Source organism: Octopus sinensis, linkage group LG6, assembly GCF_006345805.1.
Source record: "Octopus sinensis linkage group LG6, ASM634580v1, whole genome shotgun sequence".
Classification (NCBI taxonomy): domain Eukaryota; kingdom Metazoa; phylum Mollusca; class Cephalopoda; order Octopoda; family Octopodidae; genus Octopus; species Octopus sinensis.
This window is the reverse complement of record NC_043002.1, coordinates 55,962,256-55,987,747: the sequence shown is the minus strand read 5'-3', so window position 1 is coordinate 55,987,747 and position 25,492 is coordinate 55,962,256. Positions and strand designations below refer to the sequence as shown.

Below are 25,492 nucleotides of genomic sequence, written 5' to 3'. Positions count from 1 at the left end.
TCATAACGGTAACATGTGTCTGTCTGATAGGCTCCATTTGCTCTTCTTTCATTCTTTTATTAATTCTTACCTAAAATGATTTCCTGCTTTCAACAAGAAGCATTTTATTTTATTCATTCCTATTTTCTCTCTCTCTTTCTTCCTCTTTCTCTGTCTGTCTGTCTCTCTCTCTGGTGGTTTTGTCATTTTGTTCCAATACTTAGAGCAGAAACATTCCTGTCTTCATAATAGCTACACATGTCTGAGATTAGCTAGATTTTAACCCAGAACATGAAGGGTAACCCCAAGTTCTGAGAAAAGTTTTTTGTTTGTTGTTCTACTAATGCTTCTAATTTGTTGTTTTATTTTGGAATTTAAATTATCTTTAATTTGTTCTGTATTTCATTTTATGTTGTTTTTTTTTTCTTATAAAACATTAAATGACAGAAAAAATGACAACAGATTTGTGAAAGAATTCTTTATTCTATAGAAATTGTACCATATTGTTTTCAGGGATTAAATTCCACTATTATTTCAGGGATCCACAATTTGCTAAGTTCTGATTCATACTTCCCTAATTTGAGGAATCGCAGTTTTAAAAATTCAGGTGAGGTGAAAAAAACAAAAACAAAATTTAAAAAATGCCCCCCTCAATGTTGAGGACCATTGTCTCTGTAGATCCTTTGAGTGCTGGATAACTGTGTGCTTTTATAAAGAAGATCTTTTCTTTGTCATTAATGTAATAAGAGCTTCCCCACCCTTCTATTTTAGTCAGGTTCATTGGGTTCTATTTGAAATTTTAGAAATCAGCAAAGCTATATAGTTTTGGAAATGTCAAAACATGGAGAATTCAAAACTTAATCTTGGTATTTGTGTAGACTCCTGCTTGGTTCCCTTTTGGAGTTTGAAAATGGTAGCTGTAAAATACTTCAACCAAGATCATAATTAGATGGACCATACTTGTTTTTTGGCCTCAGGAAAATCACTGCTAACATAATCAGGCTTCTCTTCTTCATATTTTAAAACCATTTTACCTTTCTAGGGATCAGTGGATGCCAGAGACATAGACATAATGTGTGAAAGATACAAAAATCAAACATATTCTACTCACCCGTTCTGGTTTATAAATTCTTTGTTGAATTTGCTTATTCCATGTTATTGGTTGAGAAATTCACTTGTAGTCTTCTAGGAGCTGAAGGGAAGTTGTCCAGAAATGTGAAATGACATTCAAGATGGGGACATATTTGTCGTCTGAATCGATTGGCACAGACCATGTATGTGAACATCATCATCATCATCATTTAACGCCTGCTTTCCATGCTGGCATGGGTTGGATGGTTTGACTGAAAACTGGTAAGCCAAGGCGCCATACCAGGTTCCAATCTGATTTGGCAAGGTTCCTACAGCTGGATGCCCTTCCTAATGCCAACCACTCCAAGAATGCTGTGGGTATTTTTATGTGCCACTGGCATGGGTGCCATTGATCTGACACCAGCATCGGCCATGACTACAGTCTCACTTGGCTTGACAGATCTACACAAACATGGTATATTGCCAAAAGTCTTGGTCACCTGTCACTGTGAGGCCAAACTGCCTCCATGAGGCCAAACTACCTTCGTGAGGCCAAACTGCCTTCGTGAAGCCAAACTGCCTCCATGACGCCAAACTGCCTTCGTGAGGCCGAACTGCCTTTGTGAGGCCAAACTGCCTTCGTAAAGCCAAAGTGCCTCTGTGAGGTCAAACTGCCTTCATGAAACCAAACTGCCTCCATGAGGCCAAACTGCCTTCATAAGACCAAACTGCCTTCATGAGGCCAAACTGTCTTCGTGAGTCCAAATTGCCTTTGGGAAGCCAAACTGCTTCTGTGAGACCAAACTGTCTTCGTGAAGTCAAACTGCTTCCGTGAGGCCAAACTGCCTTTGTGAAGCCAAACTGCATCTGTGAGGCCTTACTGCCTCTGTAATAGTATGTTGAAAATTAATTCAATGCATATAGTAGAAACAGCTTTGAATTAAAATAGGCATCTGTGTATCATATCTAATATATGTACACCTTTGACAGACATCTTTCATAGGAAGTTAATTAGAAAATAGATTCTTGGTTAATTGGTATTTCTAATAATGCCAATGTATATAGCAACAGTTGACATCACTAAAGATATCACACCTCAAATTTGGCATCCCTGCTCAAAAAACTACAAGAATACATGGTAGATGTAAGGTACTAGCAAGAAAAATTATGATATTCTGAACATGATCCAAGCTGCCATACTCACTCATGAGAATTTATAAAAAAAAACAACAGCATACAACATTTTTTTGTTACTTTCATATGAAAGTGACCCTTATTTCAAAGCCTTTATTGGACTCCTTTACTTACAAAACACAAAATTAGCATAAGTTTTTAGGTTCATTAGAAACCAATGTATATTTATTTATAGTGGTGGTCACTTTGAAAACTCAAAATGGTAGCCATGCAGGTGTCTTTACCAAAGCCAGCCTTAATTTTTAGATTCTCCATTCTCTAATGATTCTAGAAATGTACAGGCTTATTAATTGATGCCCAAAACTTCTGAAGCTGACTATAAGTAAAATTCTTTATATATTGGAGTGAAATTTCACAAAACCATTGCAAGTTAACATAACATGTAGATCCTATGTATATAACCAATTCTCAGCTTTTTGAGGAATTCTAAAACCTTGTATTATTTCACTAATCATGTCCGTTGATCCTTTATGATATAAAATGACACACACACACACACACACACACACTGATTGTGTGACTATGGCATCATTGAACCACATACTACATACACTTAAGCCTTGTCACAGCTGCTGTGTAGTAACCCACATCCTTGTCCCCATATAAGTGTTTAGCTGGTTATTGCATGAATTGAAGTGTTTAGCAGTCAGAATGACATTTAAATGTAAGAAACGTTTATAAAAACTCTCCACACTCCATCACTTGGGTTAGATTAATTAATCAGAAATAGTTGACTTGTGCCTAGAATAGAAAACAATGTAAAACATTTTAAAAAATGGATAAAATATAAAGATTAGTTGAGTCTTTTTTTGTTTTTCAAACAACTTCTTTAACTCTTTAGCATTTAAACTGGTCAAAATAATCTACCTCTCCATCATTGAATCTTAAAGCCATAAGATAATGCATGAATAATTCAAAACAATGTGAATAAAAATGCATTACATTTGACAGAATAACCTGAATGCTAAAGAGTGAAAGACTTTTCCCTTGCACCATGTGAACCAATTTACCTTGATCTAGAACTATGCAATGAGTTATGAACCATTGTAGAAATTGCTTTAAGCTGTCGTACATAGGCTGTAAGCTATTTTAGAAATAGCTTACAAAAAAAACCTGTTTATTAATCGTATTTGTTTTTAACTATTCATTAGGTCTTATTGTAATTTGCCTCTGTCTCCTCCCATGTCTACAATCAGATTTCCCATGCTAATACATCTGGAAATATTTGTATTGAAGCAGCTGTGTTTTATATAATCCAGCTGCTACCAACTGACCTGTGAAATAGAGTTTAAACTTGTTACACGTACAAACTGGTCCAAGCAGTAGTGTTATTATGGACATTGTCCAACAGCTCTGAATGTATCTCCTGTAGTGAAATATTAATTAACTACTAAGGTTTTCAAATGAATGATATTAGACATTCTAAGCACAAAATTGATTCAATTAAATCTAAGTGATTAATTAAGTTGTGGAGTTGAAAGACTACAATTAAAAATATCAAGAATAATTTATTGTATCTAATTCATTTTTAATGGCTGAACTCAAAGTAGAAAAATTATAAATAACAAGGTAAATATTGAGTGAAACACATTTTGTATAGAAAAAGTCAAGGGCTGTCCATGACTTCAACTCAGTATTATTATTTATAGCCTTGTCTACTTGAAGTTCAACCATTAAATACAAATTAGTTCTTGTTCTCTCAAAGTTTCTAAATTTTGATGATACAAACAACTTCCATTTATTGTATTTAATTTAAGAAGCTGGAGTGGCAGGTATTCTGTGGAATTACAGATAAGGCAGTTTACTCGGCTGACAAAATAGAAAGGCAGTCGAAATCTTGAGGCTGAGTCTGTTGCTTTTTTGTAACTCAAACTGATACTTGTAATATTTCATACCATTTAGCTTTAATGAAATTTGAACTCATGATCATGGAATCACTGGTTCATCATCTCAAACATTGGATATTATTAGATATTAAGACTGAATTAAAAACAACAGTCAAAATTATGTTTCAGGAATTAGTAACTCTTCTATAGGAACATTATTGTTCTGAAAACAGATTCTTGAAATTGGTATTGTCTATTGTTTGGTATAGACTAACTTTATATTTAGTTACTGTTGTAGAATTTGTTGTATAAGGATAAGTAGTTTGGCATGATGAGTTTAGCATAGACGTCGGCTGTGGCACCACTTGAACCCACAAGAACCAGGTTTCAATGGCAAGGGGAACTAAAATGGTTTGTGGTTTGATTACCATAACTGCTGGTTTTTCTGGGTCAGTAGAAGAATTTACAGTCAATGGAAACATTAAATTATACAGCATTTCCACTTCTGGAGATTCACTGTAAGTTGTACCTGTTTGCAGCTAAGTAGACTGAGGCACTTTTATTCTGCAACAGGATATCATCAACCAAGCATTACTTGGCCTGTTACCTTATTGATTCAGCCAAGTACAGGACTGGCCTGGGTCTCCATCAATTCCAATGACAAGTGTTCCAGCTGGTCCAATGAATGGAACTACTGGCTCATAAAATTACTGTGCAAGTGACCATGTATTCCACAGACACATCTACGCTAACTTAGAGAGATCCAATGAGACACAGAGTGTGCCAAGGCTAGCCCTTTGAAATACAGGTACAACTCATTTTTGCAAGCTTAGTAGACGGAAGCAACGGGAAATAAAGTGTCTTGCTCAAGGACACACATGCTACCAGGAATCAAACTCACAACCTAATGATTGTGAGCTGAATATCCTGGCCACTAAATCATGTGCCTTCTCCAAATACAACCCTAATCTTACATTTAATTAGTTTTATCTCATTAATAAAACAAGGAAACACATCAATAATATTTCTCTGTATGAATTAGTTGTTAATGAGGTAATTTTTGATATTTGTAATGTTGGATAAAGTCTGCTGATCTATAGGACAAAGTAACCTGGTAAATAGTTTAACAACAGAGAATATGTCTCCTGTTGGTCTTATTTTAAATCTCAGGTGGAGAATAGATTAGGAATAGGGAGGAATAAAGACAAGGAAAAACAATTGAGTTTATGGGTAAGAGAAGTGCATTGAACAAATGTACAGAGTACTGAGAGTGTCTGTAGCAGATCAGGATGGCTACACATGCAGCATGTAGTAAGACTAGCTGAAGACCATCTCGGTACTCTGTGTAGTAGTAATCTCTCTCTCTCTCTGTCTTTCATATAGTTGTAATATATTTTTAGTTCTTTTGTTAAGCAATTGTGGATTAAGAACAGGAAACACACTCTGCTGATAGTTTGTAAGCGTTTGGTAATTTTATTTCCTGGATAACAAAAGGAAATGCAACATTAGCAGCAGCAGTGGTGGTGTTGGAAACATCAGGGAACAAAAAAAAAGAAAAGGAAAGGAATACTGTTCACTAAATAACAAAAGAAAATAAGAGAAGTAGCTTGGTTAATGGTTTGGTTTTCAGGCTATTTGTTTGGATTGTTATTTAATCAATCAGTGGTTGTTTTTAAGGTACAAGAAGAGGGTGGAGTTAGTTGCATAGCTTGGTGGTTAGGGTGTTGCAAGATTTTGGTTTTGGTTCTTGGACCAAGAAGTGCATTGTGTTCTTGAGCAAAACACTTTATTCCACATTGCTCCAGTCCACTCAGCTGCATATGGGTCACCCTGTGTCCAGTTCAATGGGGAATGTTGCGATTGACCTCTGCCATGGAAATCAGGCAACCAATGCCAAGATTCCTGGAACATGGGACAATAATGTTGAGGGCAGGTGATGATTGAAGGCATAAGTGAAGCTATGTGCAGACAGGATGCCAAATGCACATTTGCCCAAGGTTAAGAAGCTGAATGGACACAATGCCAAGTGGCCTCAATAATAAAGAAAAAAAAAACATTCCTACCTACATATTTAATGACCAATTCATCAATTTGGCACTTGAGATTTAACAAGATTAAATTTTAATTTTTGTATGTCCTTTTAGCATCTTGTCCGTTTGGCTTTATCCATTCGGGATTGTGTCCATTCTCCTCCTTTGCTTTGGCTTCTTGTCCTTCAGCAAAAGTGCATTTGGCATGCCGCCCATGTGCCAGTGAAGCATTATAAGAAGAGACAATAGGAAAGTGTGGGGTTTGTGTCGTGTGAAGGGCATTAGAGGCTGAGCATGTTGGTAAGAGAAATGAATGAAATAAGTTTCATAATTGAAGTATATAGGCTTCAGTCAAGAATGAAACTGTGTCGAGTCAAACTGCTGAGAGTCGCTTCCATTTTCATAGCAATCTCTATAAATATAAGAAATATTGATCTCTTTTATTCAACAAATTACAAGGTTGAGTTTGTTAGGGATCTAATGTAGTTGATTGAATTGATCCGTATCTTATTGAAAGGGATTCTGTTACTCTTTCAGAGGGAGAAGGTTCAGTTGATCTTGATTTGATTAAAACTTGCAACAGGAATTTGGTCATCTCTGCTACTCTTTTTAGCAGATATAATATTGTCATAATTCTCTGCTTTCCTTATTTATTAGATATAAACAATTCTTTGAAAGATACTTTTAGTATTGGTGTTTGGACACAATGGTACAACTAACATTCTATCTCAAAGCCCTGCAGTTTACTTTGCATGAGATCTTAAAAGTAGCTTGTGCATTCTATACATAAACATATATTGTTCTTTTGCAAGAATAATATTGAGAGTAGCTTTGGAGTTTTGGCTAACGAAGCCATTATCAAAGTCACTGCCAATACTTTTCTGGTTAAAGATTAATAAATTTGTACTCTATACAAAGTATTGAGTAATCATCTAGGTTAATGTTAAATTGTTTTTATTATAAAAACAAACATTAATATATATATGTATATATGTCTGTAGACATATGTGTGTGTGTGCATACACACATATATACATGTGTATGCATCTTAATTGAATATACTTGTACTGCATTTATTTTCTGGCTCACTTAACAAACTTATTCTTTTTGAATGCGGTTATTAATTTGTTGTTTAATAAATTATTATTGCTGACACACCTAATCAACTTTAGAGAAGTTAAATTCTCTAAACTCAACAAGGAAACCAAGGTATGTGTTTGGCTTGTTATATTTTACCATTGAATACATTGTTGTCTTTATGAGAAGACTTCATAGGAAATAATATTAAATTGTGTTGACATGGTGGTTGTTGTTGTTGCTATTGTTTTTTCTTCTTAGAATAATCGACTTTTCCTTTTCTTGTCATTACATAGTTCTGTTTAGTGTATACATATATATATACATATATATATTCTTTCATTATTTCTTTCTTCTTTGAATTTTTAATTGACAGACCAAAGCCAAGGAAAGATACCCTTTGCTGGGCTTATTTCCAAGCAACGTAATCCACTTTTATATCCCTAAAAATCCTTTCTTTGATCTTTTAGTTATATCGTCCCTTATTTGTGTATCATATATGGTGGAAGGCACAGATTATTTCATAGTTGAAACAAAAAAAAAAGAACAACAAACTTTTATATATTTCAAGTTCCGTTGAATTTTAATGTTTTTTATTTACCCACCATCATCCTTTGATGTGGTTAAACAAGCAGTCCCAACCAGTCGGTATTCACAGTATGAGCTGTACCATTCATCCATTTGATTACTGAATCAAGACATGGCTTGCAAGGCCTCTGTTTGGGCGATTTTCCTGAGTTAGCATCCCACTCTTGTACCCCAATCCATCACAAGGTTACTCACTTGTAGATGAGTGGAGCAATGTGATGAAACGAAATGTGTGGCTCAAGAGCACAATGCAAAGCCAGTCTGGAAATTGAAACCTCGATCTCACTGTCACAAATTCAACACTCTAACCACTACACCAGGTGCCACACATTAATAGATTTCGTCTTTCAACTGTTTCAAGCATTTGACTGTGGCCATGCTGGGGCACCACTCTGAAGGGTTTAGTTGAGTAAATAAATGCTAGTACTATTTTTAAAAAAGTCTGGTACATATTCTATTAGTCTTCTTTGCCAACTACTAAGTGAAAGGTCATAAACAAACCAACATTGGCTGTCAAGCAGTGGTCAGGTAAACTCTCTCTCTCTCTCACATACACATGTATGGGAGGAATCTTCCATCAAAGACAAAGCACGAGCATTCAGCTTTTGCTGGACAAATGATTTGTTTATTGTGATCAAATGTGTGTGCCATACATTACCTCACTCTCTTCATGAAATCAATAATGCCTGTACAGGTGCACAAGGGTACTAACATGCCAGGTATTAAAATGTGCAAGGATGCAAGCTGCTCAGGTCGGGAATCAAACCCACTATCTAGCAATTGAGAGTGCAAACCCCCTAACTACTAGGCCATGTGCCTTAACTTTACACACGCACACACTTAAACATTTCAACAACTCCCATCGTTAAGTACGTAGTATTGATAATGTTTTTGCTATAGAGCTGCTTCTATTGTATAATTCAAACATAGACATGTTTGTGTATACATACATACGTGTGTGTGTATATATATATATATATAAATGTAATATATTCTTAGTCTGAAACTACTTTGAAGACGGCCATATTTAATCCAGGTTGTGATTGACATATTGAAGTTAAGTTGTTTGGGGAATTGACTTTTGTGCAAAAGTCCAGTTTTCAAAGTAATATCACGGGTCGACTATACTTATATCAACAGAGAAACATCATTGATTTTGATTCAGTGATTTCACTGGAGGATCCTGTTATTTATTCTATGCTCTCTCTCTCTCTCTCTCCATTTGGAAAATTATAAGCTCATGGTTTTTACTTTCGGTAATGTATCTCAGTGAAAATAGTTACTTCCAATGTATGGTTTAGCGGTTCTCTAGATGAAGAAATGTTGCTGTAGAAATTAAGATAAAAATCCAAGCATATTGATTCTTTTAATTGTAGTTCAACATATTACAAAAAATGTCCAACACCATGACCTCCACTTCAAAATATCAGTTAATTCTTATTATTTTTGGAGTGGTGGGCAATTATTTGATTCTGATCCTAATAGCGAACTGGATATCTGTCTCATTAATCTGTGAAATTTCATCAACTAAAATGTTGGTAAATTTTAGAACATTTTACGCTATTTACTTCTTTAATCACCCCCTCCCCAGTGAATGTTGTAATTTGTCAGACATCAATGGCAGAATTCCAAATGAATTTATTTGTATTTTGCCATTTGGTTTGAGTTAACTATTTTTACCTGTCTTCATGAAAGAATTAACCTCTCTCTTCACAACGGAATGGCTAATGTTATTTTGCTGACTTACAAGCTGGTGATTTGGCAGAATTTTGTTAGCATGCTGGACAGAATTCCTAGCAGCACTTCTTCTGGCTTTACATTCTAAGGTCAATGTTATCCTTCCTCCCATTAGAATCATTAAAATAACTCCCAATCAAGATGTTATCAACCAGTTCCTTCCTTCAAAATTTCAGGCCTTGTACCTACAAGAGAAAGAATTATCATGCTGCTTTTCTAAAACTTCCGAATGGTTAAAGGCGTGATTTTGCTCTTTGCCTTTATATTCCTTTACTTGTTTCAGTCATTTGACTGTGGTCATGCTGGAGCACAGCCTTAAAGAGTGCTAGTCGAAGAAATCGACTGCAGGATTTATTCTTTGTAAGCCTAGTACTTATTCTATCGGTCTCTTTTGCCAAATCGCTAAGTTACGGGGACATAAACATACCTGCATCAGTTGTCAAATGGTAAGGGGGGGTGACAAACACACAGACACACACATACACACACACACACAAATGTATATATATATGACAAGATTCTTTCAGTTTCTGTCTACCAAATCCACTCACAAGGTTTTGGTCAGCCTGAGGCTATAGTAGAAGACGCTTGCCCAAAGTGCTGCACAGTGGAACTGAACCCGGAACCATATGGTTGGGAGGCAAGCTTCTTACCACAGAGTGATACCTGTGTTGAAGTTTTAGACAACATACATTGTTCCTTGCATCAATCAACATAGCTGAAACAATTGTAATCCTTTGACTTCCTGACTTTCTGATTTACATTAGGAAGAGTGGCCATTGAGATTAATCTCTGCTGTCATCTTTAATGGAGAGCAATTTCAACCAGTGAAACAAACGTTGAAAATATCTTGAGCGAACTTTTAATTACAGTTTGATATTTTATATAGAAACTATAAAATGTTTTTGAAGAGATATCTGTACAATAAGTGGGAGCTATCTGGTGAATAGGTGTTGCTACTTGGAAGTATTTTTTTTTAATTATTGCAAATAGGAAAAAAAAAAAAAATGTAAATAAAGAATTTAATTGAAAAAATATATCTATCCAATTGATCATAGATTTTGCTATAAGAAACTAATTAATGAAATATTCTGTGCCTTTCCGCCATATTACTGTAGTTTTGGTAAAAAAAAAAAGAGTCCTTCACATTTGTTTGCATTTGTCATTTGCACTGTTTTTTCTGGAATTATTCTTATTTTCATTTGATTAAAAAACTTGATTAAAGTTGATTTCTTTATTGTCATTAATGAAGTGTGCACCTGATCAGATAGAAAAAAAACTTATTTGCTGTTTCACATTGCATGCTGTCTATATTTAAAGGATGCATTTTCACCTGTCAGTGTTTACTGATGTAGAATGTGTAGAATGTAAAACAGATGAATCACAATAGATTTCTTGTCTCATGCCACAGACCTCTTTGTGTTATATTCCTCATTAGTTTTGCACCATAGTGTTGATCTGGTCTCCAAATAGCATCCTTCACCTCTGAATTGAACAGGTTATGGCATAGAAGAGGAACTAATCAAACACATTGAGAAGACTCTACACACACTGAAAGAGACCCGGTTCAATGAAACCTTGAAGTTTGATTAGTTTTTCTAATGCAACAACATTATACTCTCTGCACTGTGAATTTTCTAATTATTCCAATATCCATTGTTGCATCTCATCTTGTCCACAGAGTCAGTCTGCATCAGTTTTGATATGATCATTTGAAATCTTTCTCATGACCATACCATTCTCTAAACATATGGTTTCCATTCTAAGAATGGTAGAGAGTTTCCTGAAAATGGTTTGCCTTGTATTAACAGAACTGATTGTGAAGAAGCTTCCTTACTTGCTCAACGAAGCCATTTTCTGCACCCACACCCCAAAAATATTGCTAAAAAGCAAAATATTTTCAAATTAGTACGTTGTTTGTTTTTCTTTTTGCTTGAAATTCTTTTTGTTTATCATTGTTCATAATTTATTTTGTTATGAAACCTGGGTAGGTTGTCTTCTGTTCTTGTATTGTCTTGTGTTTTTTATGCTGTACTATTTTATGTAGTGCTTCTGTAAACAGATTACTAGTTCTGTCTTCCAGTGAATGAAATCTGTTGACTTTTTTTATTGTGCATCAGGCCTAGTAATGTATGTGAGAGAGAGAGAGAGAACATTTTAAGAGAAATGTTAGTGAATGTTTTGCTATTTCTAAAATAATTGTTTTCCTCTCTACTTTCAGTACATTGTTTCACTATTCTGATATTGACCACTTTGTCTCTGATAATGACCACATATCTTTCAGCCTCCCTGATGAGGTTAATCGCTTGCAGTTATCCTATGTGTCAATGTGGATTAGGATTATAGTTAGTAATAGGGTAAAATAACAGTCAAGTTGATGGCAGGTTCTTGGTTCTTGGACCTGGAAAAGCCTTGAGCATCAACATGAGATTTCTTCTCGGTCTTTTTTTGACCTTTTTACACTTACTGTTCCTCTGCTGATACCAGGAAGTTGTGTACCGACAATACTGAAATCCACTCGATTAATCCTTCTCTCTTTCTCTATCAGTCTTATCTAGTCTCACCCACCACCAGTCTGGAAGGACTTATACAGATCATAGAGAAGAGGAGTAATATACATATATATGAGGGTGAGTCAAAAAGTAATGCCATTTTGTTTAGGACAGGTATAATTACCAACACAGGAACATGTATCATACATCAAAATGAAGCTGATCCTCTGTGGATCACATCCTTACTTCTCAACATAGTCACCGTTTCTCTCAATAGCAATGTTCCACCTTCGAATGAGAGCATATACCCCTGCCCTGTAAAATTCTGTTGACTGTTCTTTGAGCCACTTCTTCACTACAGTTTTCACTTCCTTGTCACTGGAATAAAGTTTGCCTGTCAAACCCTCTTTCGTAACACCAAAGAGATGATAGTCTGAAGGCACTAAATCTGGTGAGTGTGGAGGTAGTGAAGAAGTGGCTCAAGGAACAGTCGGCAGAATTTTATGGGGCAGGGATATATGCTCTCATTTGAAGGTGGAACATTGCTATTGAAACGGTGACTATGTTGAGAAATAGGGATGTGATCCACAGAGGACCAGCTTCATTTTGATGTATGATACATGTTCCTGTGTTGATAATTATACCTGTCCTAAACAAAATGGCATTACTTTTTGACTTATATATATTTATGAGAGAGAGGAAAGATAAAAGAAGCTGAGAGGATATATATTTATTCCATTCATTTACAGCTGTTTCAACAAGATTGTGAAACATGTAAACAAATGGAATCAAGATCTACTCTCTCATCTCACTTCTCATATCTGTTCTGTTCACATACGTTCTTTCCACCATTATCTCTCCTGGATTTTCAGAATGACACAAAGATTTATCCTCACCACCCCAACCATGGTTATTCATGTTAGTCATGCACTTGGCAGAAAGTTTAATGTGGTACATATATATATATAACCTGATCATGTAATTGACGAGACTCTTGGATGTTGTTATACGTTGCTGGTCACAAAGCACTTTGCATTGTTCTTGTTTTTGAATGGTGTTACGCCACTGGTTAGGAGAGCAGGCCAACATTCCCCAACAGTTGGAAGATTAGTCTGTTGGAGGGTGACTTTTATAGCTGAGTGGACTGGGGCAACTTGAAATGAAGTGTTTTGCTCAAGAACGCAATGCATCACTTTATCTGGGAATAGAAACCATGCTCTCACATTTGTGAATGCAACGCCCTAACCACTGAGCCACATACCTTCACATATCTGCTATTTGTTGTTTTATTATTATACTTGCCCCTAAGGCAGTCAGCTGGCAGAATCGCTAGCATGCTGGGCAAAATGTTTGACAGTATTTTACCTGTCACTACATTCTGAGTTCAAATCCTGCTGAGGTTGATTTTGACTTTCATCCTTTTGGGGGTCAATTAAATAGGTTCCAGTTATGCATTAGGGTCAATGTAATCGACTTAAACCCTTCCCCCAAGCTGCCTTTGTGGCAAAAATTTGAAATAATTATTATACCTGCCCCTTTTCATGTAAGCCCCACTCAAGCTACCTGAACATACAAATGTATACAGATTCCCTAAATGTTTGCACTCACTCTGTATAATTGAAATAATTTGCTCTGACATATAATTTGACTGTTTCTTCTTCTATTAAACCCAGTAGACTAACTTGGTTAGTGTTAACATAATTAATGTAGTGGACATTACAAATCTAATTAGAAATAATTGCACAGTGAGAAAAAGAAAATTTCAGCTTAGCTGAAATTGTCTTTATTTAATTATTTAAATAATATTATTTAAATAATTTCAGTAAGTTGAGGAGAGAACTTCAGTCATGTTTCAGCTGTATGAGGCCTCCTCAGTAAAGTATTAACACTACTGTATTTTCCAAAGTAATTAGCAGTACATTGTTGTGGGTAGCAAGAACACTGCATTGAGTATGTTAACACTAACTTGCCACATGTTTTTTTTCATATGGCTGGCATCCTTGAGTAGTTAACCCCATATGTTATTGTTTTCATAGATTACTTAATTCATCTTCACATTTAGAGAGCTTTTACTGAACTCAGCCTCTATATCTAACAATGTTAATCACAACAATTTCAAAATCTCACATCCTGTATATATGATATTTGCTGTTGTTGTTGTTGTTACTATTATTACTGCTGTTGCTGCTGCTACTACTATTGATGAAAATATTAACAAAAAAGAAAAACAAAACATTTTTGTTGTTACTATTATCATTGTTTTTGTCATTCTCCAGCAGAGATTCAACTTACAATGCCTATTTCAGTGTTTACCAGCTTCATCTGTGGCCATCATCTTCTCAGTCATGCTGTTGGTGGCACTAATTTGTTTGCACAAAGACTAAATGTAGTAATACTTTCAACACTCAACAATATATCCCTGAGAGAAACTGAGAAGCTATCCAGATATAAAGACGTTAAAATAGAGATAACCAAAACGCGTGGATTGAAAACAAAAGCAAATCTTAGTAACAGGTGCCTTAGAAATGATAAAAAAAGCAAGACACAACTAATCAAAACTGCTGAACTTGGAACATAACATGAAGTATTTGATTACATAGAATAGAATAAAAAGAAACAGAAATAAATCAGAACATTGGGTGGTTGGAGAGAGCTGATAGGGATGACAGAAAAAAAATAAGGGATTGAGTGGGTTTGTATAATGCTGGTGTAGGAGTAGACAATTCCATGGAAGAAAAACAGTCAGAGTAGTAAGCAAAGGGGCAGAAAAGAAAGAACATGTCATTGTGTGTGGGGTGGTTATTTAGTGTTTGGGGAGGGAATCCTTCTGGTTAGGCAGAAGGCCAAGTTTTGGTTTGGTCTACAGTGTTTCTCAATTTTTTTGCCTCTGGACCCCCTTTTGACTCCTATTTGACTCGGATGGGCCCTTTTACTCATTCAATGTTTCCAAAAAAATCCTGTTATGTTTCGATGATTAAATATTATTAGGAATTGTATTAAAAAAATAATAAACATTTTGTGTATTGTAGAAATATAATCAAATTCTTGCAGATCAATTTTAACAGCAAAATCTTATGTGGACTCCCAAGGACCATATGGATCCCGGTTGAGAACCACTGGTCTAGAATATGTGCGTAAGAGCTGAGAGTCTGATTAGCATTTGGACAACGCCTGAATATGGTAGAATTTGAGAAACTGATCAGAGTGGAAGTATTTGCTTGTCTTGGAACAGAAACCCAGTTACCATGGAAATCCCATCAGAAATTTTGAGATTTAATATTTGAAGCAAGTGTGATAGTTTTAGCTATGATTTTCTCAAGAACAAGATAGGACGTGCTTTGAATGGATTGTTTGCATTTTTATTTTATATTTTTAATGTTTTTGGATAGTATTGTATCAGACAAGGTTGTCATATTTATATTTTAGTTCTGTGCTTAAGAAATGCAATGATCAACATATTTAGATTTTGTGTGGACAATTTCTAGACTTGCAGTAAAACTTACTTTATCGATTTCTGCACCCCCTTTTCTCATTTTACCCCAGTCTAATCTTCATTGTCTCTGCCCCCTCCCCATCTTGGGGCTTGTAGTCTCTTGCAAGCTGCATGGTGACCTCTTCAGTGCTGGGGGTACGGAAAAGAGCATCCAGTACATTCCATAAGGTGGTTGGCATCAAGAAAGTCACCCAACCATGAAAACTATGCCAAAGCAAACACTGGAGCATGACGATGATGATGATGATGGCTGTGAGTGAAGGTGAAGGAAGAGTAAAGATAACATTTGCATGGAAGTCATGGTGTTGAATGTGGCACCAAAAATGTTCTTAATGTACAGAAGCAGTTCTGTTGACATAACTGAAGCCTGGAGCACACACGTCAGATTATTCTCTCAAATGTGATGCTTATTCATTTGTATTGTTTAGAATTGCTCATGCATTATTCTGTAGCTTCAAGATTTTGATGATGTGGTTGTTTGTTTCTATAATGACATTGTAGGCTGGATGTGAGAGACCAGATCTGGTCTGTTTGAACAGAAAACATGTAAAATATTTGAGCTGGATTTGACCAGTTTAAATGCTAAAAGATTAAAGAAGGATTTTTTTTCTCCTGAGAGAAAGAAGGAACACATAGATGGGCAACTTAGCCAGGAGGTGCTCAGGCCAGACAGGAATTCTTTGTTGATGCTGAATTTCTCTATGACAAGAGATCACTGGTCTGTCATGTAGAAAATTAGGTCTTTTGTAGAGATGGCACTAATAAAATGGTATTAATGATTGGCTGAATTATGGAAGTAAGGATATTCAAGATGGTAAAGAAGCAGGTGGTTGTTTTCATCTTTTAGATGTGGAATAATGTAAGTTAGAGATATAGAGTAATTATTGGAAAAGTCTATTTTCATAGGTTGGCTGATTCTAATAATAGGGAAAAGATTGAAAAGGTCAGTGAGGTTAGGAACTAGGCTAAAACTACACTGTTTTGAAGGTAATAGTAGGGATCACCATTGAAACGGTTTATGAAGTGATTTGAGGAATTCTGTTGGTAGTTGTATGAAGAGAAGTAGATACGGATTAGAAGAGGAGTTTTGGAAAAGTTTTCCTGTCTGTAGAATTTGAAGCAAAGTACAAAACAAACTTGGGTTTACATATGTTTATGATAATTACAGAGCGACTTTCATTGAAGATAATCTTGCAAAGTTAACAGAAATGTTATGGTAAAAGATCAAAAGTTGTCAGAGGGTCTAAATCCCCTTTTTCGGGAGGTGAGAAAATTTGCAGGATGTTTCAGTACCTGAAAGCAAGATTTATTTTCTCAATGTTTGTTGGCATTATGATGGAGGATGTTTGCCCTTTAGCTATGTTTCTGGATGACTTTCTCCAGATGCTGAAGGCCATGTTCTTGGGCAGTTATGGGTGAGAAAGTTGGTTGGGGGATTGTGATCTTTGGTTGTATGAAGGACTTTGTGGATTATATTTAGGAAGACAAAGCTGTCTTGGATACGTAGGAAGGAGAACCTAGCTACTGTGTTGGTGTATCTTGGTTAACTGATTTGAAACAAATCATTTCAGTATTCTAGCCTAGAAAGTAGCAGAGGAATAGACTATAGCCAGGTGAAAGAAAACCCCACCAAAACCCTGCCAAATATTTTGTTACAGTTCTCAATATTAGACCTCTATAAACTGAATTAAGATATTATAAAATTGTTATACCTCACTCACTATGTCACATAGTTTTGTTACAACTCACACAAAGTCTGACTTGTCTTCTGCCAAAGTAATTATTCTATCAAACAATTGTCCTTCAATTTACAGGTGACTCATTATTACATGTTCTACCTTGACATTTCTTTGATCTTAATTAGTAACAGAGTCTCTTGTGAGCTATTTCTCTCCATATTGCATTCATTTTAATTCACTGCAATGCAGTTGAGTCTGTTCTCTCTTCTGTTCTTACTGAAGTAGACTTTAAATAGAATAATAAATTTAAACAAACACACACACACTTGCTCTTGCTGGATTTGTAAATTTTTCTGTTTAAATCCAACCCATGACTTTTGGGTCTGAAAGTAGTTTCCCATTTGTCATGTAATGCCTTTATTTGTTTCACATGTTTAATCTGTCCCCCCATCCCACCCCCAATAAATAAGCTCTTTGAAGGAACCAATTAAATTTGTTAATTGAGTAACTGAATGCTGGGACTGCAGTTTTTATTAATTTTATATTACATGTTTTTTTTTGTTTTTTTTCATTGCAATGTCTTCTGCAGCAACAGCAGCAGCACTCAAAGGTTTTTTTTTTATGCACTGGTGTTTGTGTTGCAGTTCCTTCAGCAATGTGCAAAGTACTGCCTGAATATGCACTGCAGTAGTTTTGCTACATTTGAAGAATTTGTCAGCCCTTTTTGACTTTGTATATATGTTTGTGACTGTGTGGATATGAAAATGTATATACAGTAACCCTTTGACTATCGCAGGTATTATGTTCCAAAACCTCCCACAAAAATAATTAAATTCTAAAAAAATATAAATACATATCAGCCACAGAAACCCAGATATACAAAGGAGTCCATGATATAAATTTGCATATATTAACCAGAAAAATCTGTGATGTATTGAGTGTACAATAGGTGAACCGTGATGGTGAGGGATTACTGTATATGTATATATATAGTTCTTTGATAAATTTTTTTATGTTCCTTCTCTTTATTTTAATTGTTATTGTCTTCATCAGTCTATACTATTTTCTCGTTCATTGTTCATGATTTCTTGTCAATGTTCCACTAGCTTGTCAATGCCTTAACAGTAGAAATCGCTGGGGGCCTTCTTGATTCAAATAACATTGGAAACAAACAAGCAAATTTATCTGACAACCCTACACACACACACACACACACACACAATTTGCGTGCCCTTCATTATGCTGCTTATGATGTTTACCATTAATTATATTTTAGTGTTTAATTCTCTTGTGAATGTTGTGTTGGTCTGCCCTTGTTTCTCACTTCTGTATATTTGTTTCACTGAGTCAGACAAAACCAACTAGAAGGCACAGTTACAACTATTGTTTCACATCTTTTTGTTGAATATTTTATTTAAATATTATTAGCACCAAAATAACTTCTGCTCTTAGAACTGTGTCTGTAGGTCTTTTATCAGTTAGTAGCATAAGTCTCTATAATCTATATGATAGCTATAATTTGATCTTTGCCTGTGTGTGGCTACGCTACACTGCCAGCCATTTCTCTCATCAGTTTTCACACCAACTACTGCTTAACTCACACTACACTATCAGCTCTTTCTTGAGAGTAAGAGACGGGGAGGCTGTATGTATGCTTCTATGTGTAAAATAGAGATGGAAAGAGTGAGGTGAAATAAATGTGCATGCACACACAGCACAGCAGATACTGCATGATATATGTAGCAATCTACCATCTTTAAGATAGTGTGTTAGCACATATATATATATAAATATAAACAAATACATCTTGTTATATTTTGTGCATCAGTTTGTTTTAGTAAGTACAATAGAAAAACTGAGTTTTAAAATATATAACAACATTGACACCTTGAATATGTATATTGGACATAAAGTGGAAAATGTAAAACAAGAGAGCAGTGTTGATTGATTTGGAATTGGCAATTGAGAATTTCTAGCACGTCTTTCAAGCCCAAATTGCAGTTACTTTTGTAGGAAAGAGCACTATTTCCAACAAACCACGAAATATAGAAGTTTATATCCTCTCTTTGAAGTCACAGATAACTTAGCCAGAGAAGTGCCATTTATTTTACTTTTGTACTGAAAGGAATGAGCATGGTTAGATAATTGGCCTTGAATTTCGAAGCATTCACAGGTGTTTTGACCAACAACTTATTAAATCATTCATTAGACATCGTATCTAAAAGGGCATATATCACACTTCCTGCAGTTCCACATTGTATTGGGTGTGTAATCATAAGAGGCTTTATTTGTTCTGTTAAGGTTAATTGTCATTAAATAACTCATTATTATCTTTCCATTTCTGTGCCAGCCAGTTGAGCCTTCTTTCTCACCTTCCTTCCTTTCTTCAAAATGCAGAAACATATCTATGAAGTGTTTGGCATTTTATTTATCGGCATCACACACACACGCACACACTTATATCTGTTCATTGCCTGACTTGTTTTGTTATTTTATCATTTATACTGAGTTGCTTTCCCTCATCATTCACCATTTTTGATTTGTATATTTGCGAAATATTTAATTTTTTCATTTCAGTTTGTAAATTTATCAAAGATATGTTGCAAATTGCCTGGTCTTTATTTAGTATGTGTGTGTGTGTGTGTGTGTGAGAAAGAGAGAGAGGAGAGAGACCTTTCAGAAAAAAATTAAACACATGGAGGAAGGTGACTGTGTTTTAAGCCTTTTTTTTTTAAATCTTAATTTTCTGTTTGTTTGTTTTGATCATTTATTTTTCAGTTTAGCTTTCTATAAATTTTCCAACTTGTCATAGTTTTTGATTTGTTTTTCTTTGCCTTGTTATCGTAAATTGCAATTTTTGTACAAATTTTCAGCCTTTTCCCTCACTGTGACCATGCTGAATATATATCCTGTTTTTTTTATTATTATTATTATTTTGTCTTTTATCTTTGTGTTAACATAATTTTGTCTGATAAATAGTGATTCCTGTTTTTACAAAATATTTCTGTTTCTTCTAATTGTTATTGTTATTGTTGTTTCTGTTATATACTCGTGCTTTTATTATTATTATTATTATTATTATTATTATTATTATTATTATTATTTGCTCTTTCATTGAATATTCTGACCCAGTTTTTCTTTTTGTTTTTCTCCCTTTTTCTTCTGAACTTTGTGTTTTCTTTTATTGACAACCACCTAACCTTTTTAGTAAATAAACATCTTCTGGTTAGGTAGATGGAAAATAATGATATTTTGAATTGCTTTTAGAATATAGAAATGACTTGTTTTGAAAGACAAATCAAATAATCTTATATTACGGGAGATCAACATGTATATAGTCTTATATGTTTGCTATAGCAGCTGACCTGGTCTTGTGTCTATTACTTTATTCATTTATCAGATTACAGTTATATACAATCATTATTTCCAAAACTGAGAATCTTTTATATATATATATATATATAGTGAAGACATGACACGATAGGTAAAGAAATTTGAAAAGAAAATACAAAACCGGTTATTTCTCCAAAAACTATGTTACTATACGCAAAATTTTATAATATTTTTCTAAATTAACAACTTAAATATATTCTTTAACCATAAAATACAAGCCTTCTGTAGTTTTTTCAATCTTTTTTGTTTATATATATATATATATTTGGAGAGGAGATTTTTTTTCTCAAAGAGTTAAGATTGAGAAGAAAACCTTTTTAGAAAGTCAAAAGACACTAACCTTTGGGAAGAGATTTCACAAAATCTCTGTGGCTTTTGCTTTTATTGATGTGCAAGCGCTTGAAAATGTTAAGGACTTAAAGCGCTTGCATATCTATAAAAGCAAAAGCCACATACATTTTGTGAAATCTCTTCCCAATGGTTAGTGTCTTTTGACTTTCTAAAAAGGTTCTCTTCTTAATCTTAACTTTTTGAGAAAAAATCTTCTCTCCAAATATTATAAATGTATCAAGGAATTTCCAAAACACTCCATATATATATACATACATATATATATATATATAGTAAAGTATTAGCAGAAGCTCAGGGAAAGAAAGAAAGATGGTTTAATGTTTTGAGTGAAGCTCTTCTTCAGAAACAGAGGAAAGTCCAATAGAAAAGGAAGACAGAAGAAAAAAACATTGTTTACATTATTTACAATTGATGGATATTTGTCCTCATCTTGTTTGTTGTTAACACAACGTTTCAGCCTTAAATATAGAACTGTAGAGGAAAAAAAAATCGCCAACAATTCACATATATAGGCGCAGGCATGGCTGTATGGTAAGAAGCTTGCTTCCCAACCATGTGGTTCAGGGTTCAGTCCCACTATGCGGCACCTTGGGCAAGTGTCTTCTATTATAGACTGAGGCTGACCAAAGCCTTCTGAGTGGATTTGGTAGACGGAAACTGAAAGAAGCCCATCGTATATATATATATATATATATATATATATATATATTGTGTGTGTGTCTGTGTTTGTCCCCCCGCTATTGCTTGACAACCGATGTTGGTGTGTTTATGTCCCTGTGACTTAGCAGTTAGGCAAAAGAGACTGATAGAATAAGTACTAGGCTTGCGGGGAGTTAGTCCTAGGGTTGATTTATTTGACTGAAGGTGGTGCACCAGCATGGCCACAGTCAAATGCCTGAAACAAATAAAAGAATACGTGTGTGTGTGTTTGTGTCTCCTTGTCTTCATCTCATGTGGTAGATGTAAACAGGTGTCGCTGTAAAACAAGCAATGCTACTCACTTCCAACATTCAGCGGAAAACCTGTCCAGCCATGGGAAAATATTACCTTGGAAACATACAAATGTTGGCAACAGGAAGAGCATCCAGCTGTAGAAAAAAAAATCTCCCTCAGTAAACTCCATGTGAGCTTTGTAAGCATGGGGAAATGGATGTTCTGTAAGAGGGGGCTAGTTGGCCTAGGGAAGCATATAGCTTATTAGTAAGGTTGTTTTTAGCATATAAACATAGGCGTGGCTATGTGGTAAGAAGTTTGCTTGCCAGCCACATGGTTCTGGGTTCAGTCCCTCTGCATAGCACCTTGGGCAAGTGTCTTCTATAGCTTCATGCTGACCAAAGCCTTGTGAGTGGATTTCGTAGATGGAAACTGAAAGAAGCCTACCAAGTATATATGTGTGTCTGTTTCTCCCACATCATTAACTGGCAACTGGTGTTGGCATGTTTACAACACATTACTTAGCAGTTTGGAAAAAGTGACTGATAAAATAAGTACCAAGCTTTAAAATAATAGTACATGTGTCAATTCATTCAGCTAAAATTTCTTTAAAGCAATGCCCCAGAATGGCCGCAGTCTAATGATTGAAACACATAAAAGATAAATTTGAACATTTCACAGTTTTGTATGCATATGTCCTCATTAGTAAAATGCAGATATAATTAATGAAATTTCAGTTTGACTTTACTTAGCCTGTGTTATACTTTTGATAAATTTAATCATAAAAAAAATAAATTATCAGAATGTTTATCTTTTTTTTTTGTGAGTTTTGTCCATATTTACACACATCTCTAATCCTGTGCCATTTGTTTTAAAATAGGTCTATATATTGGTCTGCAGCTGTTATTTGGTGATCTTCCCTTCCTCAAATCTACCAACCCAATACCTTTCAATAAAGGTGCGGCATTAGTCCAGCAGTGCAGTTTCCCAGAGTCTTTATTGCCAGGTCAAATATTTTTTATTTATTTATTTATTTATCTCTATGCTATTTCCAAATTCTTGCTACTCTTAACAACATATTTCTTTGTGTCAAGGCACATGGCTCAGTGGTTAGGGCATTTGGTTCACAATCGTAAGGTCGTGAGTTCAATTCCTGGAGATGTGTTGTGTCCTTGAGCAAGACACTTTATTTCACATTGCTCCAGTCCACTCAGCTGGCAAAAATGAGTAATTGTAGATAAAGGGGCCAGCCTTGTCACATTCTGTGTCACACTGAATCTCCCTGAGAACACCATTAAGGGTACACGTGTCTGTGGAGTGCTCAGCCACTTGCACATTAATTTCTTGAGCAGGCTGTTCCGTTGATTGTATCAGATGGAACCCTTGTTGTTGTAACCGACGGAGTGCTTGTCTATTTCTTAGTGAGGTTTATAAATATTTGGAAACCAATAATTTTTCAGGTCAATTTCTTACCAAAACTTCCTGCAATATCACGACAATGGAATTCTTTCTTTGCAATGAATTTAGATGTATTGGATGTTACAAGTTATTCTTGTGGAATCTCAGCTGAGATGATTAGATGCAACACCATCACAATCACCATTTTATATACATTTTCCAAGCTGACATAGGTTAGAATGGCTTGACATGATCTAACAAACTAGATGACTGTGTCAAGCACCAGTCTATGGTTTGGCATGGTTTCTACAATTCGATGCCCTTTGCTCTCACCAGCCACCTTACAGAGTGTACTGGGTACATTTTTGTGGCACTGGCATCTTACAAGACAAAATGCCTCCAATTAAGTGGGGTTGTCATTGACTGGGGAGATGTCATTATGCTGGGTAATGTGAGGTTGAACTATGACAGAAGGACAGAGACAGGTGTCTTGCTGTCAGGGAAATACATGGCTACCCTGCACAATATACGGGTGGATGGGAGTTACTGGAAAGAAGACAAAGATGGTGTTTATGAGGTGTTGGAGCATAGAAGATGAGAATAAGACAGAATACGGACATAGATTTGTCTAGTTTGGAAATTGATAGCATTTATGAATAGATGGAAGCTATTGATGTATGACAGGATGGGTTATTTTGCAGTTTGGTAAATCAGTTCCACAATTATCTGCAATGTTAAAAGTTAATCATAAAATAGCAGGAATGATATATCTAAAAGACACACTTTTCAAACAAAAGTTCATTCTTTCATCCCTTCCATTATTCATCATCATCATTTAATGTCTGTTTTCTATGCTGGCATGGTTGGATGGTCTGACAGGAGCTGCACCAGGTTCCATTGTCTGTTTTGGCATGGTTTCTATGGCTGGATGCTCTTTCTAATACCCACCACTTTACAGAGTGCACTGGGCAGTGGCAGCTTGTGTATAGGCACTGCAGAACTGCAGCACCCCTCGTTTCCACTCCATATTATTGATAACATTCAATATGATGAATAGTATTTTTCTTTAATTATTTCTTTGTACTTGTACATTACATAATCCTTAAGCTTAACTTCAGTAGCCATCCCCTAGTTTATGAACGAATTACAAAAATCCTTGTATAGAACTGTGCTCTTCACAGTTCCATCTACACACTGTTTGGCTGTTGTGCGTATGCTTACATGTCTGAGATAAGAAACTTCACATAAGGGAGAGAGAGAGAGCACTGCGTGTACGACAGTTCCACGTGAAAGGTAGTGTCTTTTTTTGACTGTGTTGTGCTTAAAAATGTGTTTATATTCTTGAATGTGATAAAGTGTAGAATTAGATTATTATCCTGGGTCCAACTTCAGTGTTGCTGCCTGGATTTGAAAAACAGGGCACATTCCGCCCCCCCCCACCCGTATTTTGTGATTTGGGGGGATTTTTGAAAAACAAGGGAGAATTTGTGACAGTGTTCAGTGAACAGATTATACACACTACTTGGTAGTGGCTAAAACACGAACTGATCAAGTTTATGTATAAATTTCCTTTTTATATGTTTGTTTCTTTTTACACAATATTAAAACAATGGCAAAAAATTTTCTGAAGAGCAGACCCCCCCCCACTAATTTTATCTACGAGCTGCCACTGGTTCTTGGTGCTTTTTATGTGGCACCAACACCAGTGCTTATTAACTAAGAAAAAAAAATGTGTAAGACTCTGCAATGGTCAGGGGACTTCTACTCCATTTAATAGGAATAGAAGAAAATAAAAGATTAAAATAAATTGACATGATATTTATGAAAAAGGGTCATCTAAGTTGTTATTAGTTGTTATTATGAGGAACCCACAGAAAAGTGGGACAGTAAGCCAAGGAGGATTCCAACAGATCAGCCAAGCATAAGTCTGGAGTAGAGTTGCTCATATACAAAGTAGAGTGGGTTGCTCTCACGAAATGGTTAAGCATTTTTAATACTGGTGTAAACTGTCACATTTTGACGGGTTACCTGAAACACACCAGGGATCCGGTTGTATGAAAGGAACATGGCAGGCACTATTTCATTGGCACCATTTTAAGTGTATCCATAATCATTGAACCAATTACTTCTGTGCCACTTTTCTGCTCATGCATGATTGCTGAAGCTATTTAAAACCAATATCATTATTACAATTTTAATGGTCATCATCATGTGACATCTGCTCTCCTTGCTAGTTTATGACCAGAAAGAG

General features: G+C 35.3%; 1 protein-coding gene across 16 annotated transcripts in view; it reads left to right on the top strand.

The window, feature by feature from the left end:
• Positions 1 to 25,492, top strand: part of LOC115212854 (dedicator of cytokinesis protein 3) — a 301,286-nt gene that overhangs the window by 142,017 nt on the left and 133,777 nt on the right. For 13 of the 16 annotated variants that reach the window (XM_036503925.1, XM_036503930.1, XM_036503922.1 and 10 more), the window contains 3 exons: positions 518 to 586; positions 7,554 to 7,601; positions 22,724 to 22,849. In XM_036503925.1, the coding sequence (XP_036359818.1) occupies positions 518 to 586; positions 7,554 to 7,601; positions 22,724 to 22,849 (243 nt within the window). The remainder of the gene's footprint in view (positions 1 to 517; positions 587 to 7,553; positions 7,602 to 22,723; positions 22,850 to 25,492) is intronic. The other 3 variants (XM_036503924.1, XM_029781631.2, XM_036503926.1) reach the window with 3 other exon arrangements.